The following is a 20094-nucleotide window of genomic DNA, read 5'->3' on the forward strand; positions in this document are numbered from 1 at the left end:
CCATTGATTGACTTAAATATATGTATATTTAATATCATTATTAATTGAATTCCACTTTAGTTTTTAAAAAATAATGATTTGCTGATTGTTTGGTTGAGAATTTGTAATTATTTTTGCTAATTTTTTCTGTAATTTAATTATTTTGAGAGTAGAGGACTTAAGTTGGGAATATTTTCCTTTTTTAGGAAGTTTATTGGAAATTTACTAAAATTTGGTAAAAATTGAATAAAAACTGTATTTACCCCAAGATTTTTCGAGTTTTTGACATTTTACCGCTCAGATCGAAAACAACCCTAATATATATATATATATACTGTCATAACAAATTCAAATACTTATTTCTTTCAGTAGTTTGTAATTGAAATTATTTTTGACAACATAATCAAAACATTAATTTTAACAAATATATAGATTTTTTTAAAAGATTATTTTTAAAATCTAATAGTAATAATATGTTAAATATTTAATTTATTTAATTCAATAACATTGAAATTCATATACAATTCAATATGCTTTTAGTGATTAGAGATTTAAATATTAATTACTATTTTTAACTAAGATTGATTGTATGTTAAATTGTTTTTAATAATTTAATATTATAATATAATATTCACTTTTTTAATTAACTCATTATAACTTTATGAAATAATTTTATTAACAAATTAATTGTTTTATACAATTACAAAATAAAAAATAATTATAAAAAATCACTAAAATCTAGACAAATAATTGAAATTAAATGTTTTAATAACTTTTTTATTTGAAAGTTTAAAATAATTTCTTTTAACTTCACTTGTAAATACAGTATAGTAATGATACACATAAATAAATATTATAAATTTTTCTGCTATAAATTATAATAAAAAAATACTTTTATATTTATAATTTTTAATCACTTTTATATAGGAGACATAATTGTAATTTTATAGTATTAAGTTTTTTATTTAATAAATAATAGTAATTTTAATATTTAGAGGATTTTAAATAATTTTAAATTTTATGTACAAATTAACATTTTAAAACACATGATATCATCTTTAAAACTTTTAACATATATATATATATGTTATTATTTACATATTTAATTAATAATATTATACAATTATAATATGTTATAATATATATATATATAATATATGATATATATAGATACAGAGATATATATATCATATGATACATAACTATGTGAACTGAATATAACAATTTTAAAAAAGATTGAGCCAGGTTTTTAAAATTAAAATGAATATGTGGATTAAATAACAAAAATCTTAAAATATTCAACTTTAATTTAAATTTATACTTAAAATATTATGAATTTTGTTAAAAATATTTTATATTTATTTTAATATCTTCACTATTTTAAAATCATATTTTAATTTTAGATATTATAATAAATAAATAATTCATTTACAATTGTTAAATACACAATTTTATTAAAATAATTAATTTTTAAATTGTTATTTACGTAATTTATTATTTTTTAAATATTATAATTGTATAATATTATTATTTATATATGTAAATATACAATACATGTAAAACATTTACCATTACATTACCAAAAGTTTTACGGTATTTATTTTTTTTTTGGCGCACAAATCAATTATAACTTATTGTATTTTAAAAATAATCATTTTATACAAAAATTAACTTTAGTTTAATAGTTGCAGTCTTCGTAAGCACAGGTATATCAAGGCATGACATGTACTGACTCATTGCTATGACTTATATAGTAATTTAAATCAAAGGGTTGACCTATAAATATGTCGGCAGGTATTTGAAGGGTAATAAATGTAGTGAAAGTGCTATTTATGTTCAGTATTTTAAAAGTATTGAATTTCAGATTATTTAAAATAATTTCTTAATTAAATTATTGCTTTATTTTGATGAAATGTTACTAAATTTAAGTTAACTTAAGTATAAACCACTTATACTTTACATATAATACTTCAAATTTTAAAGTTTAAAATATTTCAATTTTAATTTCAAATAATCAAATAATATTTATTTCTATTGTATTGTTTTTTTTGTTTAGTTTTAGTTTTTTTTTATAAAATTATTTAAGAAAATATTTAAAAAATTTTGTTTTTAGGTAATAATAAGCGTAAATGTAATAACTTTAAATGTATAGAAATAATAGAAACGAAAAAATATGAGTATATTATATAAGAAAATGCAGTAAAATTCCCAAATGATTGACTTTTTTAGTAACAAATAAATGACAAAACATGAGAGTAAAGTCAGCAAAAAAACAATTTTCTATTTTTGTTGAACAGAAGTACATTATATGTGTCGCCAATCTATTTGATGCCTCTCTCCCGGAAACTGACCCTTCATTGTATCCCTTATTCCCATAAGTTAACAGTTGTATTGCCGTTACTATTGCTATAAATTACATAAAGTTTACAATATTTTTTCTATTAGTTATCGCATATTTAGTCAAGTCATCAAAAAATATTACAAATATTTACTATAGAGACTTCATTGTGTGATAAACATATTAATCAGTTGTAATACATAAATAACTAATTAAAAATATTTTTTAATCAATTAATAAAATACTTAAATACTTTTGTATATTAAAGTCATAAACTAGTCTTTTAGAAATATATGAAACTGAACTAAAATCAAGAATATTAAACATAGATTTTACATAAACTTATATTTATATATTATTTTATTAATCAATGATATTGTATGAGTTATATAAAAACTAATATAATTTATTAGATTTATATATATCTATATACTTATGTATTGTATATATTTATTATTATTATTATTATATAAATATATAGTAGTATATAATTAATTAATTTGTTTGTTTCTAAATATAATAAATAATTTTATAAAGGCTTTTATTGACCGCTGTTTTCAAAAAGAAATCCACAAACGGTTTCTTAATTTAAAGACATCAGTAATGGTTTAAATAATATTTACTACACTATAAAAATAGATAAAATAGTGTACAAACAATACAGTTTGTATTATATTGTATTGTATTGTGAAGTATTAATACTACAAATACTGATAAATTAAATACAGTATAATATTTTGTGTTTTGTTTTATCGGTTAACATAAAAAAATAATTTTTTTTAAAAATCAAATCAAACCTATTTTGTACTGAATTTCAGTTTTTTATAACCGACAAAACCCAAAAACGTTTTGTCACAAATGTATATACTTTATATATTTTTTATTTAAAAAGATTATATAAAAATATAAGCACTAAAATTATAATTAATTAATTAAGTTATTAGTTTTATAATTAAATTATATAATTTTTGAATACATATTAAGCATATTACAATTAACCTTGTTAACTATTTACATTTACTGTAAAAAAATAATATAAAACTGACGTATAGCTTTTTTTAAATATTTGAAAGCATGTTATATTAATATATTAAGCACATTACGTTACATTAAAACCATTATTATTTTATATTAGTCAATTATTTTTATAAAAATTTTAAAAATTATAAATAGTTTACTGAATTATTTTATAATATAAATACTATATAATTACAATAATACAAAGTGAAAGATTTAACAGTTTGTTGTAATTTATTCATTAAATATTTGTAAATTTAAGTAGAATTTGTATATTAATTAAATAAATTTATAAAATAATAGCAATAAATTACATTATATAAAGCATATATCATAGTAAATATAAAAATATACTGATATATATATAATGTATATATATATATATATATATATATATATATGTTATATATTATAACAATTTCTAAGTTAACTTAAAAACCGTGAGAATTGGAAACATTGAATAAAATGAGAATTCGAATCACGAATTGAATAATGTATTAGAATTTGGAAGACGTGTGGAGTTATCGGTGAGAATGTGGGGTAAAGAGTGTTCACTCAATACAACATAACATTGCAGTGAATAATACTTTTTGATAAATACTTAACCACTCAATCATTTTAACATCACTTAAAAGAATCTAAATTTTCAAAATTATTTTAGTAAAAAATAAGTGTTTGTCGGCATTAAGATGTTTATAGTAATATATATTAATTTTTAATATATGTAAATATCTATTGACAGTATAATTGGTTAATAGAAACTATGGAAATTTAATTGATAAATATATTTAAAATATACTTATAATTTATTATAATATATTTATATACAATATGTACAATATATCTGTACATACGATAATATGATATATTTTATATAATTTATTAAAACATGTTTTTGTTATAATTGTTGATTATAGCGAATAATTATAAATATAGTGAATTTGGCGAAGAGTTGTCACATATTTCACTCAGGCTTTGGACCGGTAGTGCGTTCATCACAATATCCTCAGTGGTAAGCAATATCCACCTAAATAATGAGCTTTTATTATTTGTTATATAATATGTATAAAGAAATGGTATGCACTATACTATCTGTGCTCATACAAGAGCTGGTCAGCCGATTATATATTTGTATTGCTATATCATTATTGTCCGTATTTGCTGTCATTATGATGGCTATAGTATGAGATTTTTGCCACTCATGATAGCCCTACACATAAACAGTTCCCAAGTGTGTCATCACAGAAGAGCCGTTAAGAAGAAACAACACTTCTTATCATTTATACTATCTTTTGATTACAATTTGTGATCCAAAATATCATCATTTGATGACCAATAAGAGATTGTAGTCCTTTATTTCAGCGCAAATATAACCGTCTAATTCAACTGTCGATGAAATGGGTTGTCTTGTGTTATGAATAACAAGAAATCCTAATCAATGAGTCTAATCGTCTCTTACCCGCAATCTGTGCTACAAAAGAAAGTTTCGCTAAATTTTAATTGCGATAAACATTTATATAATAATAATAATAATAATAATAATAATTTATTAATAATAATTATTATTATTATTATTATTATTACTATTTTTTATAATTATATTTTTTATTTATTATAAAATTTAAATAAGCAAATATTGAACATTTTATTAAAAGCACAGTATTATAAATAGATGAAAATGTTAGCAATTATTGGTATTGATATAGTAATGTAAACATAACATTGGATGATAGCTATAATAGGAAACAGGGATCAGGTGCTGCTTTAGATTAAAAGGATAAATATCAGTGAAGTTATTGTATGGCAACGAATTGAAAATAATTTACTAAAAGTATGAAAAAAGTATTGGTTTTGATTATTATTTAGTAAATATTCGGTTAAGTCGAGGACCAGACCTATGATGTCTGTGTCTGTTGGGATCGACTAAATTCAATTGAATTGCTTTATGAGATGCCTATAGAGTAAGATAGGTCTTAAACATTAGATGAATATCATATGAATGATAGGCCTCATGCCAGTCACCCCCTACTAACTACCAGTCCTTTATTTAAAGCAATTGTTGTTCAACTGTTGTGAGTCATAACTAATAAATTCCTTTCACATAACTTTTGCTCCAACTATTGAATGTCTATTATTTTATAGCAATTTTTGCAATACTCGAGTGTTTTTCATATTTTATATAACAATAAAAAATGCAATTTAAGATTAAATAACGCATTTACTCAGCAATTTTATATCAAATTATTATAATAAATAATTTAAATAAGCTAAACGCTAGTGTATCAAATGAAACGTATGTTAAATTAAATTAAATTATTTAAATAATATAGTATATTTAGTTAATTAAATAATTAAACATTTTAAACTAAAAATAATTGCAGCACAATTAGTCTAGTTGAAAACATTTTATAATCATTAAAATAGTGAATCGGTATATATTAAAAATATAATAATAATAATAATAATAATAATAATAATAATAATAATAATAATAATAATAATAATAATAATAATAATAATAATAATAATAATAATAATAATAATAATAATAATAATTAATTTTAATGATAAAAAAGTATATTTAGTAAGATTTATATCTGCATTATGATTAATATATTGTATTATCGTTTTGTAAATAAACTGTATTTATTATAATAATGCTATTTTTTTATCATAATTATGATAATAAAGTCATGAATTTTTGATTTTAAAAATTTAATTGCAATGAAAAAAATTGTCGCTGTTGTTAACCATTGAATTAAACTTTAATGATAAACAAACTCAAGAAAAAATATTTAAAATAAAATACAAATGAAACATAAAATGAAACATAAAATGAATGTTTTGACAAAAACAGTTACACAAGAAAATTGTATTTCTTTTGTCGTTTTTGCTATCAATTCATGAAGAAAACAGAAAAACTTTTCTTTTTTTGATAAAAATACGCGAAGAGAATAATAATAAGAGAGACAAATGTTATATCAAGTATACTATACTCACATTTTTCAGAGTTTATTGCATACGAAACTCATTGTCTATATAAATGTATAAGTATGTAGTTTTACATACTTTATAACAATTGATAGGTTCCCTATTAGTTATTGTGTATACTGTATAGTATAGTCATTTTCTCACACTTAATACAATTTTTCATTTTTTTATTAAATTATTACTAAAATAACTAAATTGATCGGTGGACTCATTTACGTGTTTATACATTAAATAAGTAGTGTAATGGGCTTAACGCTAAATAACTTAATACGGACTAAAAATTCAGCCATAAATAACCATAAATATGAGATTCAAAAACACAAAATTTCTATACCTATTTTATTCAAAGTTATTTTCTTTATAACTTTTATTATTGTTGTTACTATTACATTAGAAATTTTAATTTAATAATACAAATTCAGTAAATGTAATAAAAGTGTAAGTTTTTTGAAATTTAATAAATTTAGTAAATTATGACTAACTTATGCAACACTCCTTTCTATAGTCAATATTAACCGTCTCTACGATAATATTGTGAAGCATTAAGAAAATGTCATTTCATTACATCTTTTACAAAGCTTTTCATTAGACCAAAGAAATAGCGATAATAAATGAATGAATGAATGAATGAATGAATACCATTGAGTTATGGACTCAATAAAGACTTTACTACAAGAAATTAATTGTCAAATTAAATGAACACTAATATATCGTACTCGATATCTAATAAAAATTTATGGACATTACATATATATATATATATATATATATAATAGAAATAGATATTGGTTGACATATTTTTATTTATGATATAACAAATAATTCATACTGGCATTTTAATAGTAAGCATATTTGTACCATTTATTAATTTAATTTAAAGCTATATTACAATACCATATATCATAATACATAAATAGTAGATACTCTATTTTATTTTTATTTTGTAATTATTCGTGTTTTATAAATATCTACAAATATTAAATAAGTTTAAACAGTCTTATTATAAATACTTTATTGTGTTAAAAATATATATCGTAAAATTAAAATGTGATATATCATTTACTTTTTATATGATTATGATAATTATAACAAATTGCCAAATTATATTTAATATAAAATTAAATTAATATTCAACTTTAATTATGTTATTATAAAAAGTTTAAAATATAGTGTATAATTTAAAGAATAAGAAAAACAATATTAATAAAAAATAATAATAAATTATGTTATATAATAGTAATCATATGTAAAGTAAGCTTAGCTTTTTGTCAATATTATACGAATAGTTATATTGTATTTGTTTTTGCAAAATTTGCTGACCACTTATCTATCTTAACGAATACAATCGCACCGGTAGACAGTAGTCACTAAAAATGCTGAAAGCCATAGAAGAAATCGATATTTGAGACAAATATTTTGTATATTTTTGTATTATTTAAAAAAATAATCTTAGTTTGTGATATAATTTAGTAAACTTTTATAATTTTTTAAAATGCTATAATATATTACAGCATATGTGAATATACTATATATTGATTTATTATTAGAAAATTAGTGTATATATAATAAAAAAAAATTAAATAATGAGAATTTTTTGTTGAAAATAAGTCTTTTTTTGTCAAATGACATAACAAATAAATTGAACTTTTCTTTTTAAAATGAAAAACAAAATTCGAGAAAATAAAATAAATTGACAATAAATAAGTTGAGAAAAAGAGAGAGAGAGAGAGAGAGAGAGAGAGAGAGAGAGAAAGTCAGCAAAATAGTGGGAAATTAGTTAATTTGAGAGCAAAGATAAATGGCTAAAGACTTTTATAAAAGCCATGAATGGTTAGAACTGTGGAGTTAATCGAGAGATTTGAAAACATCAATAACTTTGGTAGACGTCTACCAATAGATCGGAATAAAAGGTATTCCGCATTGTTTCTCAAATAACGACTTCTTATCGAAACCCAATGTTTTACATTTAAGACACAAAATATAAGTATCAAAATGGGATTTGTTTTCAAACTTTGCCTTTAATTTACACATCAAATGGTTATACATTTTTATTAAAGAAACTTAGAATTACTATTACAATTGACTTGTTTTATAGACAAACGGATTAAGATTAATGATATTATTGCTGTCTTCTATGTTTTGGATTAACTTTATAAAAATAATAATTTTATATATTAAATATTGTTGATATAGTATTTTAAAATTTTTATATGCATTGTTTTTAAATATGTATATTAAATCTATATTAAATTATATTACTATATGTTTTTTAATAAATTCAAATGCCTATTAATAATTTTATGATTAATAAAAGCATATTTAATAAAAAATAATTACTAAAAAACTGAATATTAATATATAAAAAGAAGTAATAGTTTTTATAAAGTAGTTCTTTATTGTGACCAAAATTATATATTATAATAGATTAAAGTTATAGTATAAAAGTTGTTTATGAAATACTGTATATCAATATATTATTAAAATATTTTATTTTTATTTATTTATTTCTAAGATTTATATTTTAGTTTGCATAAATAAAATTTTACTGTCTATGTTAAAACAGTGTTAACAAAAAAATCAGGATATTTTTAATTGAGTTTTTAATTACTAAATAAATATTATAATTAAAAGTTTGTACTCAATATTAATTAAATTATAATAGGTTTTCAATTAGTTTTTAAAATTTATTTGCTATTCGAAAATTATTTAAGATTATATTTTATCTTGTTTTTATCTATATTCTATATGTTAATTTATTATATTTATATAGTATCTTATAACATGTATAAATAGTTTTACTAAACTTACATTAATTAATGTTAATTATGTAATAATGATATACAGAATCAATGCAATAAATTAAATATAAACATAAATTTTGTATTATTTTTAAATTAAATCAAATAGTTTTAATTTATAAAATAATAAACAATGTTATGTTTTTAGTTGTTTTAATGATAACATGGATACCAAAACCGCAATGAAAGCAATGATTTTGAAAAGAAATGATAGAAATAAGGCATTAGTGTTGAGACAATGGGATAATGGATGTGATGACTCACAACTCTGTTATCAATGTATTGGTTGTTCCCAATTGTGCTTTATTTTAGGCAATGAATAGCAAGACATAGTGTTATGGCTACAGTTTTGACTCGTTTTTATCATATATTGATTGCATTGAATACCTCTATGGAAACCCAGGCTTTCTACTGTCTGTGTGCGTGATTGGCATTACGATAGGCATTGGGACACAAGGATAATGCATTGGACACATACACTACTAAGCAATTTACCAAATATTGATATATACTGTATATACCAGAGGAGGACCAACACTACAGTCATTGACAACGAAAGTAATGTTATGAAGAGATAGTGAATTAGCATAACATGTCATATACTCCTAATGGTACTCCTCATCGAGTAGTCATACAATACAATACAATATAAAACATGTCATTTCAAACATATGCTTATATTGTTGTGTATTCACACACATTTCAACCATTTATTTAATTGTTATTTACTTTTCATTCAAACTTTATATTTATTACACTATTATTTGACTCTCATATGTTGAGCCATAAAAACACATACTCTATATATAACTATAACTGCAAATTAGTAGCAAATGACTTACTATATTAATAACTTGAAAATCATTGTTTTAATTTAATATTCTAATAACTATTTACTAATATTTGCCTTCAAATAACTTTCCATTTCATGTATTTTCTATAACTGTCCGTTTGATCCATATCTTAGAGACATTTATGAAGTTACCCATGAATTGTGGATTAAATGCTATATTTTATTTGTTTTTCATGAGATTACAACATAAGGTTTAGTCTACTTATTGTATACCAACTGGTTTTCAGTTATTAACACCGGACTACTAGATAAAAATAATTATAATTAAAAGCATTATCAAACTAAATTGATGCAATCAAAACACTATTGCATAAAATTAACATTTTTATCGACAAATTATTTTGTTTTTAAATAACAAAAACTTTAGAGATTTTAAAGAATTTTTCAAATTTTATTAAACTGTAGTCTAATATTACAACTCTATTTTTTTAAAATATAATTTTTAATTATAATGGCTAAACTAATGGTATTTAATTTAATCTGTTAATTATATAATTAATTTTTGATAAATTCATTATATAATATGATACTTAATATATCTATAGCATAAATGAGAGTAATATTGTGATAATTATAATATGTTGTATAGTGTTATATACAATATGTAAGTAATTTTTTGTATAGAATTTATATTAAAATTCATTTATTTATTGTTTCTTAATTACAACAATAAATCATTGAAAGTGAAATAAATAAATTTCAATTAATTACATAATTTGGCAGTAATTTATTGATTATTTTATTTTATTTTCAGTCATTACTTTTGTCGATTTATTCATTTATTTTGCAATGTTCTTAGTTTAATAGATACTTTTGTCCCAAATATTGCCAAAATCAATATATTCAAACAATCAAAACCAATACATATACATAACATTATGTAAGAAAAATAGTTTTATTTTTCAATTGAGATATCGATGACTCCATTGACTTCAATGCTAACGGAATTTTTATATAAAAAATGTATTCATTTATTAAATGCACGAAACAATGAAACATATTATATAGTGAGTGCCAACAAAGTCATTGCTTAAACCAATGGTATTGAGTTTACGAGTTTACTGAATCAAATCGTATCATATAATAATGTATGGATAGTCTAAACAAAATGTCAAATGCCATTCAAATGCAAACGGCATTACAACTCGATTATTAACAAAGAGAGAGAGAGAGAGAGAGAGAGAGAGAGAGAGAGAGCAGGAGTGAGATGAGATGCAAGTGAGACACACATAAATCAATAGACGACACATAAATATAGCAAAACTAAAGAAACCAGTCTTTAAATTACAATAATATGGCTTTTCGTTTGTGATATTCAATCAAAAATTTGAAACACAATATAATACTGTATAAGTAAATCAAATAATGAATTATATGTTAAACTATAATCATAAACAAGTCTACAATATACAGTATATACAGTATATATAGTAATTGAAAACATGAGTTTTGTATACTAATGACTAATGAGTTATTAGATGAGATGATTCTTGTTTCTCATTTTGTGATTTATTAATTGAATTTTTATTCAAATGTTAAGCAGTGATGCAAATCATTATTAAAAAGCTATGGTATAAAACACATCACAAACATTAATAGTACTTTTATTAGGCTTTAAGTTAATTCAAGCGATATATACAGTATTTATTACATTAATTATTGCGATACTTTAAAAGTCTTTAAAATTATTCATATAATTATTATTTATATTTTATTAAATTTGTTGATTTTGACATTTAATAAAATATAACATTACCTTGATATTTAATATTTACAAATAAAACTAATATATCATATATAATTCTAATTCAAATTACATATACTGCTCTAAACAATATATAACTTTGAAATTAATTTAAATTTAAACTAAACTTATATATTTTACATTTAATTAGATACTTTATATACTTTATATACTTTAAATTTTATATAAATTGATTAGAGATATAAATTAAAATTATAGAAGCAATCTATTTATACATAAAAGCAAATGAATGTGAAATAGTGGAGTCATTTTTGAAAAATCTATAATATTCTCAAATTTTTAATTTTAATAACTAATTCAACTATAATGGATTCATTTAAAGTTTACAAAAACATAAAATTATTGAACATACAATATAGAAATACTATTAAAAAAATTATACAAAGTTATTAAGTATATGTTATAGTAATTTTTTCAAAATTATGTTTTTTAAAAGTAAATTTAAAAATTGTAAAATCTAAATACATAAAATAACTCTTATAATAATTTGCATTAATGTTAATTGAATTAAAATATATTGAGTTTATTGTAATATTTTATTATAAATTATTTTAATTTTTATGATAATTATTAGAATATACAAAAAAAACTATTTAAAAATATTTTTAATTTTATAATAATATTTTAGATAATTTTAGTTATCTTTTATATATATATGTAAATTTTGAAAATTTATTTAATTGTGTCAATTGATAATTTCATGTAATCAATAGAAATGTCAACAACAACAATATTTCTCAACAAATTAATTTATTATAATCAAATTTATTATAATTAGTCATTAGATTTTATATAATTAAATTACTAGTTCTCGAGAAATATACTTTAATTATAAATATGAAATAAATTTGTATAATTAACTTATACACTAACGTAACATTATATTAAGCTAATTATAATTATCAAATTTGTAATAAATAATTTAATATTTTTATGCAACTCCTAAATCCAAACCACATAACAGGTGCGCCATTCAACCGGAATATGTATTTTACTACCGGAGTCCAGAGCATCGGATGCGTTATGTGCTCTCATTTGCATTTGTTTTTAATGGCAAAGATAATGATGTTTATCAGTTTGCACTGTCATATCCGTACACATATAGCAAACATTGTCATCAATTACAACACTGGAAACACATTTATTATAATAAACCAAATGTTGGTTTAACACAAAATTTTCGTTTTGAAATCAACACAATTGGTAAAAGTTTGGTAAGAATAATATCTATATGTATGTATGAATTTCACGAAAAATGCACACAAATCTAATAAAAATAAAAACTAATATATTGTATATATATATATATATAAATGTCATCAAAGATAGTTAAATACACTGCTTATGTATTCATATATTTTTGTTGCTTTAAAATTGCTTGCATTGCAAACAAATTGCGATATAAGGCGTGGAAATGAATGAATGAAAGAAAATGTGGGAAAACATTGTATACATTATTGTATAAGAAATACATGAAAAGTAATGTTCATATCATTTCATTTTCTTGTTTTCATTTTAATGTTGTTTTGCATTGCTTTCAACTCATTATTGATTTTTATAAACAGTTTTAAACACTGACATAATGACAGTCAATTCAAAAGTGTTTCTCTCATTTAAATCATGTATTGATTTTTATTGTACACATGAATGACACTTATTAAGTACCACTTTAATTGTATAAATATTCATTTACAGTATATAATTATACATGTTTTTATTAAATAAACAAATCAAATTAGATATTGTTTATAAATGTATCTAAATTATTATTTTCCTTTATATACTGTATATCAAAAATATGTGTAATCAGTGTTTTTAAATTATTATTTATTTAAAATACCTATATATTAATAATTATTAGCAGAATTATACTAAAAATAAGTTATATAATAATTAAACATGTTACTACAATATATTAATATTAAAAATTGTTAGATAAAATTTTACAAATAAATTGCAAAAACTTTATGTCAAATTTTGGTTACCATTTATTGAGTGAAATAAATGCATCAATATATCTATAAGTATACAATCGATTGACACGAAATGATAAATGTTTGAAGTAATAAACAATCAAATGTATTGAATGCTGTCTAATGTTGTCAAATGTTGTCATTCAAAATGTTTTACAATTTTTGTTTGAAAAATATTTGTTGGAATCAAATATAGTCTTTAGCATTATTTTCACTTTTTAAATGTTATTTATATTATATGTTTGTATTAACTTTTTTATTTTTTTATCTGATATATTAATATTTTACATATTAAATATAGCCCTAAAATTATTTTAATATAATTGGAAACAATGTAAACTATGCGAATTTATTGTTGTATTTGCGTTTATAGCAAAATAATTATACTTTGTTTTTATAATTGACAAAATATGTTAATAATTAAAGTAATAAATGTCATAAATTATTTCGTTGATAAATAATACTTGTAATTGTATTATGCAATGCATACTATGCATACAGAATATATAATACTCTTTGGTTGGTTTTACTAAATTTTCATTGATTAGGATTTATTTAAATTCCTATTTTGTAATATAAATAAAAATGATTAAAAAATTGATTTAATTCAAAATTTATTCAAATTTAATAATTTAATTTCCATAGAAAAACAGTACAAAAAATATTTCAATTTTGATGCTTTGTTTGACTCACTAAGCATTATGTTGTGATGTCAATCATAATCAAGTGCTTAACTCTATTATTGCATTACTTATATACAGAATATCATGTTATGTGTGATAAGCCGTCACATAATTAGGGAAGTAGTGGTCGATCACAGCGATTGAGTTTCAATATAATGAAGTACTTTATATACTGTACTATACATTCATTGACTAAGACATAACAAGTTTGTCTTATAATTTGTATGTAAAATAATAGCATTTCATTGTCAATGTATTGCTTCATACCGTAGATATGGTGTCCAAATATTAAATATTTAGTAGAATATACTGTATTTATTTTTATATTAATATTTTATATTTATATTAATTGATTATTTATTTTTAATAAAACTAAACTCCATTATTAAACATCTATGCAATAGCATAATAAAGTAATTTAAAGTTTATTTATTTAACTATAAATGTTTGGTAACTGCAATTAACGATAATAATTGTTATTCTTTTAATGTTTAAGTTTTATAGATTTATTTGACAACAAAAACAAAAATCTTTAATTAGTGTTATAATTACAAAAGTATCCAATGCTTAATATTTTCTAACAATAATCTTTTGACTTGATATTAGTTTTATATTGCACTCAATATAACTAATTTTTAAACATTAAATATTTCAGTTTTTATTAATTAATCCAAGTCTGATAAACATAACATTTTATTACCTATTTATATAATATAAGCAAAAAAATATTTTTAAAAACCCATTGTTCTTAATTTAAATCAGGCATTAAAAATTATACTTTATAAAATTAAATTGCACTTAAATTAATACAAATAAAATGAGTAATCATGAGTTTATCTTATTCGCTGTTTTATATAAATTATCAAAATTATTATAAAATATCTGTTAAATTTTATGTTATCATTAAAAAATTATTATGATACCACTTAATTTTAATGACTGATCTAACAAAATTAAAATAAATTGTTTCATGATAAAAAATTTAATTATATTTTAATTGGCTCGTTATATAATACCAATATGAATTTTACACCCAATATAAAAAAGCAAACAAATAATTTTTTATAAATTTATATTAAAATTTAAAATAAAAATATTCACATTTTAAGTTATAAAACAATCTTACGGTATAAAGTGATTTGCATTTTAAACAATTCAAACAAATTAATTGTAATTACTGAATTATTTGAATTTTGAATAATCAATTCATTATTTTGCAGTAGAGTATGTTTTATAATTTATTTTGTTAACGCATTTTTTAAATTTTGTATTCATCAATCATTAACTGTTTTCGTGACTAATATTTGTTAAACTAAATATTGATCTTTTTTTACTATTAATATATCAGTTTAATCGTATTAAATATATAATAGAAGTTAGTATAATATTATACATATAAAGTTAAATAACAAATAATATTATGCATTATTAATCAATAAATTACAAATTGTAAAATACAAAACAATAATTTTTAAGAATTTATATTTATTTTATATATATTAATATAATTTTTTAAAACAGACTATTTGTACATGATAAATTGCAATATTTAAAAATATTTTCTAAATTATCTAAAAAAGTAATACTGTACTGCTTTTTTTATAAATTATGTTTTTTATAAGTAAATATTTGAAGTTACACATTAAACAAGTTTGACGTTAAATATATACAAATATAAATATTGTTTATTAAAGATATAAAATATAATTGTATAAATCTTAAAAATATTTTATAAAAACTTCTTTTTGACTTACAATAAATTTTATATTTAACAAATATATAATATATAATATAATATATTTATAAAAAGGTGTAAAAAACTTTGTAGAGATCAATGTGTTGGTGAAAAACTTTTTTTTTATATTTCTTGCAATGCAATGGTGTGATACTCGCCATAATAATCAGTGCCATTCATTATTTGATGCAAATAATAGATCAATTGTAATGATTGTAGTCAAACCATTGTTTGTAATGATTGGTAATCAAACCATTGTTGCCCGACTATCCACTCTCTCCCTGTCCACAGACCTTTCATGTCTTCCATTGCCATCGAGTCTGTAATTGATGTCTGAATTTCTTTCGGGCGGAATCTCAACTGAGACGGCATCGATCTCCTCAATGAATACACTTTCCAATGGTATCTGTTATCAAATAAACGATAAATGTATATGAATTATATCAAACTTCAATCTATAGTTTATATATAAATATAAATTAAATTTTGTTAGATTGTTACAAATGGCTGCAAATCATTTAAAAAGTAGCATATATTTACTCTATTACTATTATGTCTTATATTTATAGATTAGATTCACAACAATGTATTTATAGTGTAATATTTATCTCAATTATAATACAAAGTGTATTTCAATGATAATGAATTGATTCGACTGAAAGCATAGTTTTATACAAAACAAATGCTATGATTGTCTCTGTGATAATGTATCACTTCATACGGTATAATATAACAGTACATATAGTGTACACTAACTATTCATTTAAAGACAAACTATTTTTCATTAATATTAATACTGTATTAACAAAATTATCATTAGTTTTAATGTTGTTTAAAATGACTTATTTTTTAGACACTATTATCCGATAATTTATGACAACATATTCAGTACAATGATGTGATATATGATATTAACAAAGTGTAGTCCCAATGGTATGACCGACCTCTGCATGAGCTAAGGGTTGTTTTTCCTGTCTTTTTCGCCACGAGTTCTTAGTTTTGTCACTTTTGCTTTTCTTGTGGTGTGATCTCATCTCTTGCGATGGCAAATGTGGTGATCTTTTCCATTGAAGTTCTTTGTCTGGCATGGGATGAGTGACAGACATAACACATTGAATGCCTTTTAAGATAAGCATTGACATCGCTCTATAATATATAAAACATTTTATTATCATTTCATTGGTCATTATAAGTAATCCATCAAATAATACAAATGCCATTATAATATTCAGCTTTCATTATATAGTATATTAAGTTATAGCTATTAAGTGCATACAATACTTGACTAAACTGTGATTTAAACTAACAAGTGATGACTTTTAAACATTATATCTTATATGTTATCAAAGTTAATAATAACAAAAGTTATGGCAAACTCACTCACATAGCGATCAAAACGCAAACCATATATAACTCCATAATATTGGATGTCTTGTGAAATACGGGTCTCAATATATAATATAATTTATATCTTTATATAATACTATGTCATGTATTTATCGGTTTAAAGGGTGTGGCAAACGGTATATACGGCTTATGACTTATAATGCAATGCTTTGAATATCACAACAAATGACATGTAATGATGTACTGAACGTGTTATTCCCATAAATTGCATACAAAATGCTACAAAAGATCAAAATTTATATCTCACATAAAAATAACACTATTTTTGCTATGAATGACACACAGAATATTAGATGAAATCCCTATAAGAATCGAAAAAACGTCTCAATTAATTAATTACAATATATTCAATATTAAAACATATTTTGCGTCAACTTTATGTTTGCGACCATTGCTTTAATGGAGACCTAAAAATAACATGTTTACCAATAACTCCAGTGTTTTTTAAATGAACGCTAAAATATAATAATATAATAGACATGAATTACAAGTTAGCTTTGGTTTCCATAATATGCCTGTCTGTATGACTGCATGTGCTGTCAGCTCAGGTAAAACAGGTTGCCATCATTTGGGCGGTATTTCAGCAGCACTTGTATAATACAAATTGTTTTCATCACTCATCGCCAGATCTATTTTATTAATATTACAAATATTATTAAATCTTATAACTAAAACCATTTGAATTAAGCAAACATTAAAACTCATTTTAAAACTTATAGTAAATAGTATTATACTGTATTTCACAACTTTATTTTAAATATGCTAACTTACTGTATATTGTCTTGTATGCTAAATTATGTATTATGTAATACAAATATACAAATATAAGGCTATCTAAGATATTAATAGTATAAAAATTACATATATTTATATATAATTATTGTCTATATAAATTAAGGTTAAGAAATTATTTTTAAAAACGTTAGTAAAACATAACAAAGATTAGGTTTTATAAGTTTTTTTTAAATATTGGTATATTATTTATCTTTATGAATTATTAATATAAATTGAATTGTAACTTACATAACAATTGTAGTTTTACAAATGAGATAATATTAATTTATGAGTATTTATGTTTTTTAATTTATAAACAGCAAAATAGAGACATACACTTAATAACAATTGGCGGCAATAAATGTTTAGAGGACAGTAAGATTGGTTCAAAAATAGTAATAATAACGGCACGACTTCACCCGTCAGAGACGGCCACTTCATACATATGCGAAGGCAATGCTTATTCATATATTTCATTCAATATGACTGCTATTTTGATATTTTATTGATACCTGTATTTTGATTTTGTTTATGAAACTCAGGTATTATAAATTTGCTTATAAGTGATGATCCAGTGGCCACTTGTTTGCGATCGTATACTAAATTTTATATAATACCAATGCCTAATCCAGACGGTGTGTTTGTAGGAAATACTAGGTATGAAAAGTAATCATTTTATTCTTATATTTCTAATATTATTAACTTTAATTGAATTTTAATAAATAAAAATAATTATAATAATTGCTTTTATATTTATTAAAATTGTTAAAATTCATTAAAAGTATAATTAAATTAATGCAATTGTTTAGTATTTAAATCAAATTATATATTGAATACTATGAATTAGATGTGTCATATAATTAATATATTAAACAATTTGGTTAAAACTATTAGAACATCAGTAATTGGTAGTGACCTGAATGCTAGTTGGCATAAGATATCACCACTAATGCATCCAGAATTAGTGGCTGTCAAACAAACCATTGAAGATATCGCAAAAACATATGTGAGTTAATGATTAATATACACTTTTATTTGTAATCATATATTTAATGTCTTTTAATACTAATTTCTTAACTAATAAGATGTCTTTTATCCATAAATTGTTAGCAGCTTTTTGTTTAGTATTTCTCTCTCTCTCTCTCTCTCTCTCTCTCTCTCTCTCTCTCTCTCTCTCTCTATCTATTTATTTATTTAGCAATCTTTCTATCTTTTTCAATCTATTACATAAAATATATACTTAGTTTATAACGTATAAATATATATATTATTTTATAATAAATATAAATGATTAACTAACTTATAGTATTAAATATCAATGTGATAGATTAATAGGATAATATAATGTTGTTTCTAATAAGTTAAGTTATAATTGTTATAACATTTATTATTGTGTAATAAAGTTATTTATTTTATTGTTTGTTATTCTTATTATTATAAATTATAATTACATTTATTATTATATAGTATTAATGAGTAAATTGTCAAAATTGAACAGGGTGAAGATGTGGACACATATATTGATCTTCACGCACACACCTATCTATTGGGTGCCTGTATTTATGGTGTTTCTAGAGATGATATTTTCCATATGGAAAGACACGCTCTGTTTCCTAAATTATTGAGTATAATAGCGGATGACTTTTATATCGATAACACTGTCTATTGTAAAGAAAGGCATAGCTCCGGCAGTTCCCGCAGGTTTATACCATATCTCATAGTAGTTTATTACCTTAATATTTATCTTATATATAAAATAACATTGAATCCTTTATATTTTA

General features: G+C 21.2%; 2 protein-coding genes across 3 annotated transcripts in view; one reads left to right on the forward strand and one right to left on the reverse strand.

The window, feature by feature from the left end:
• The window catches only part of LOC128960311 (cytosolic carboxypeptidase 6-like), a 47038-nt gene that overhangs the window by 26291 nt on the left and 653 nt on the right, over positions 1 to 20094 (forward strand). Inside the window, exons 3-8 of the mRNA XM_054306383.1 lie at positions 4252 to 4346; positions 12706 to 12955; positions 18634 to 18766; positions 18856 to 18970; positions 19208 to 19319; positions 19812 to 20014. Of these exons, the coding sequence (XP_054162358.1) occupies positions 4252 to 4346; positions 12706 to 12955; positions 18634 to 18766; positions 18856 to 18970; positions 19208 to 19319; positions 19812 to 20014 (908 nt within the window). The remainder of the gene's footprint in view (positions 1 to 4251; positions 4347 to 12705; positions 12956 to 18633; positions 18767 to 18855; positions 18971 to 19207; positions 19320 to 19811; positions 20015 to 20094) is intronic.
• On the reverse strand, positions 16240 to 17931 carry LOC128959736 (uncharacterized). Of its 2 annotated transcripts, none has more exons than XM_054305741.1 (3): positions 17517 to 17931; positions 17077 to 17278; positions 16240 to 16538 (listed from the first exon to the last, which is right to left on the reverse strand). In XM_054305741.1, the coding sequence occupies exons 1-3, from the start codon at positions 17549 to 17551 to the stop codon at positions 16380 to 16382; spliced, it is 396 nt and encodes a 131-aa protein (XP_054161716.1). In that variant the 5' UTR covers positions 17552 to 17931; the 3' UTR covers positions 16240 to 16379. The 2 variants fall into 2 exon arrangements, with proteins under 2 accessions (XP_054161716.1, XP_054161717.1); XM_054305742.1 differs by having other exon boundaries at positions 17513 to 17931.

The sequence above is a fragment of the Oppia nitens genome, unplaced genomic scaffold (assembly GCF_028296485.1).
Source record: "Oppia nitens isolate AA-2021 unplaced genomic scaffold, nextdenovo-longstitch-racon4-pilon3 scaffold4_pilon_pilon_pilon, whole genome shotgun sequence".
Lineage (NCBI taxonomy): Eukaryota > Metazoa > Arthropoda > Arachnida > Sarcoptiformes > Oppiidae > Oppia > Oppia nitens.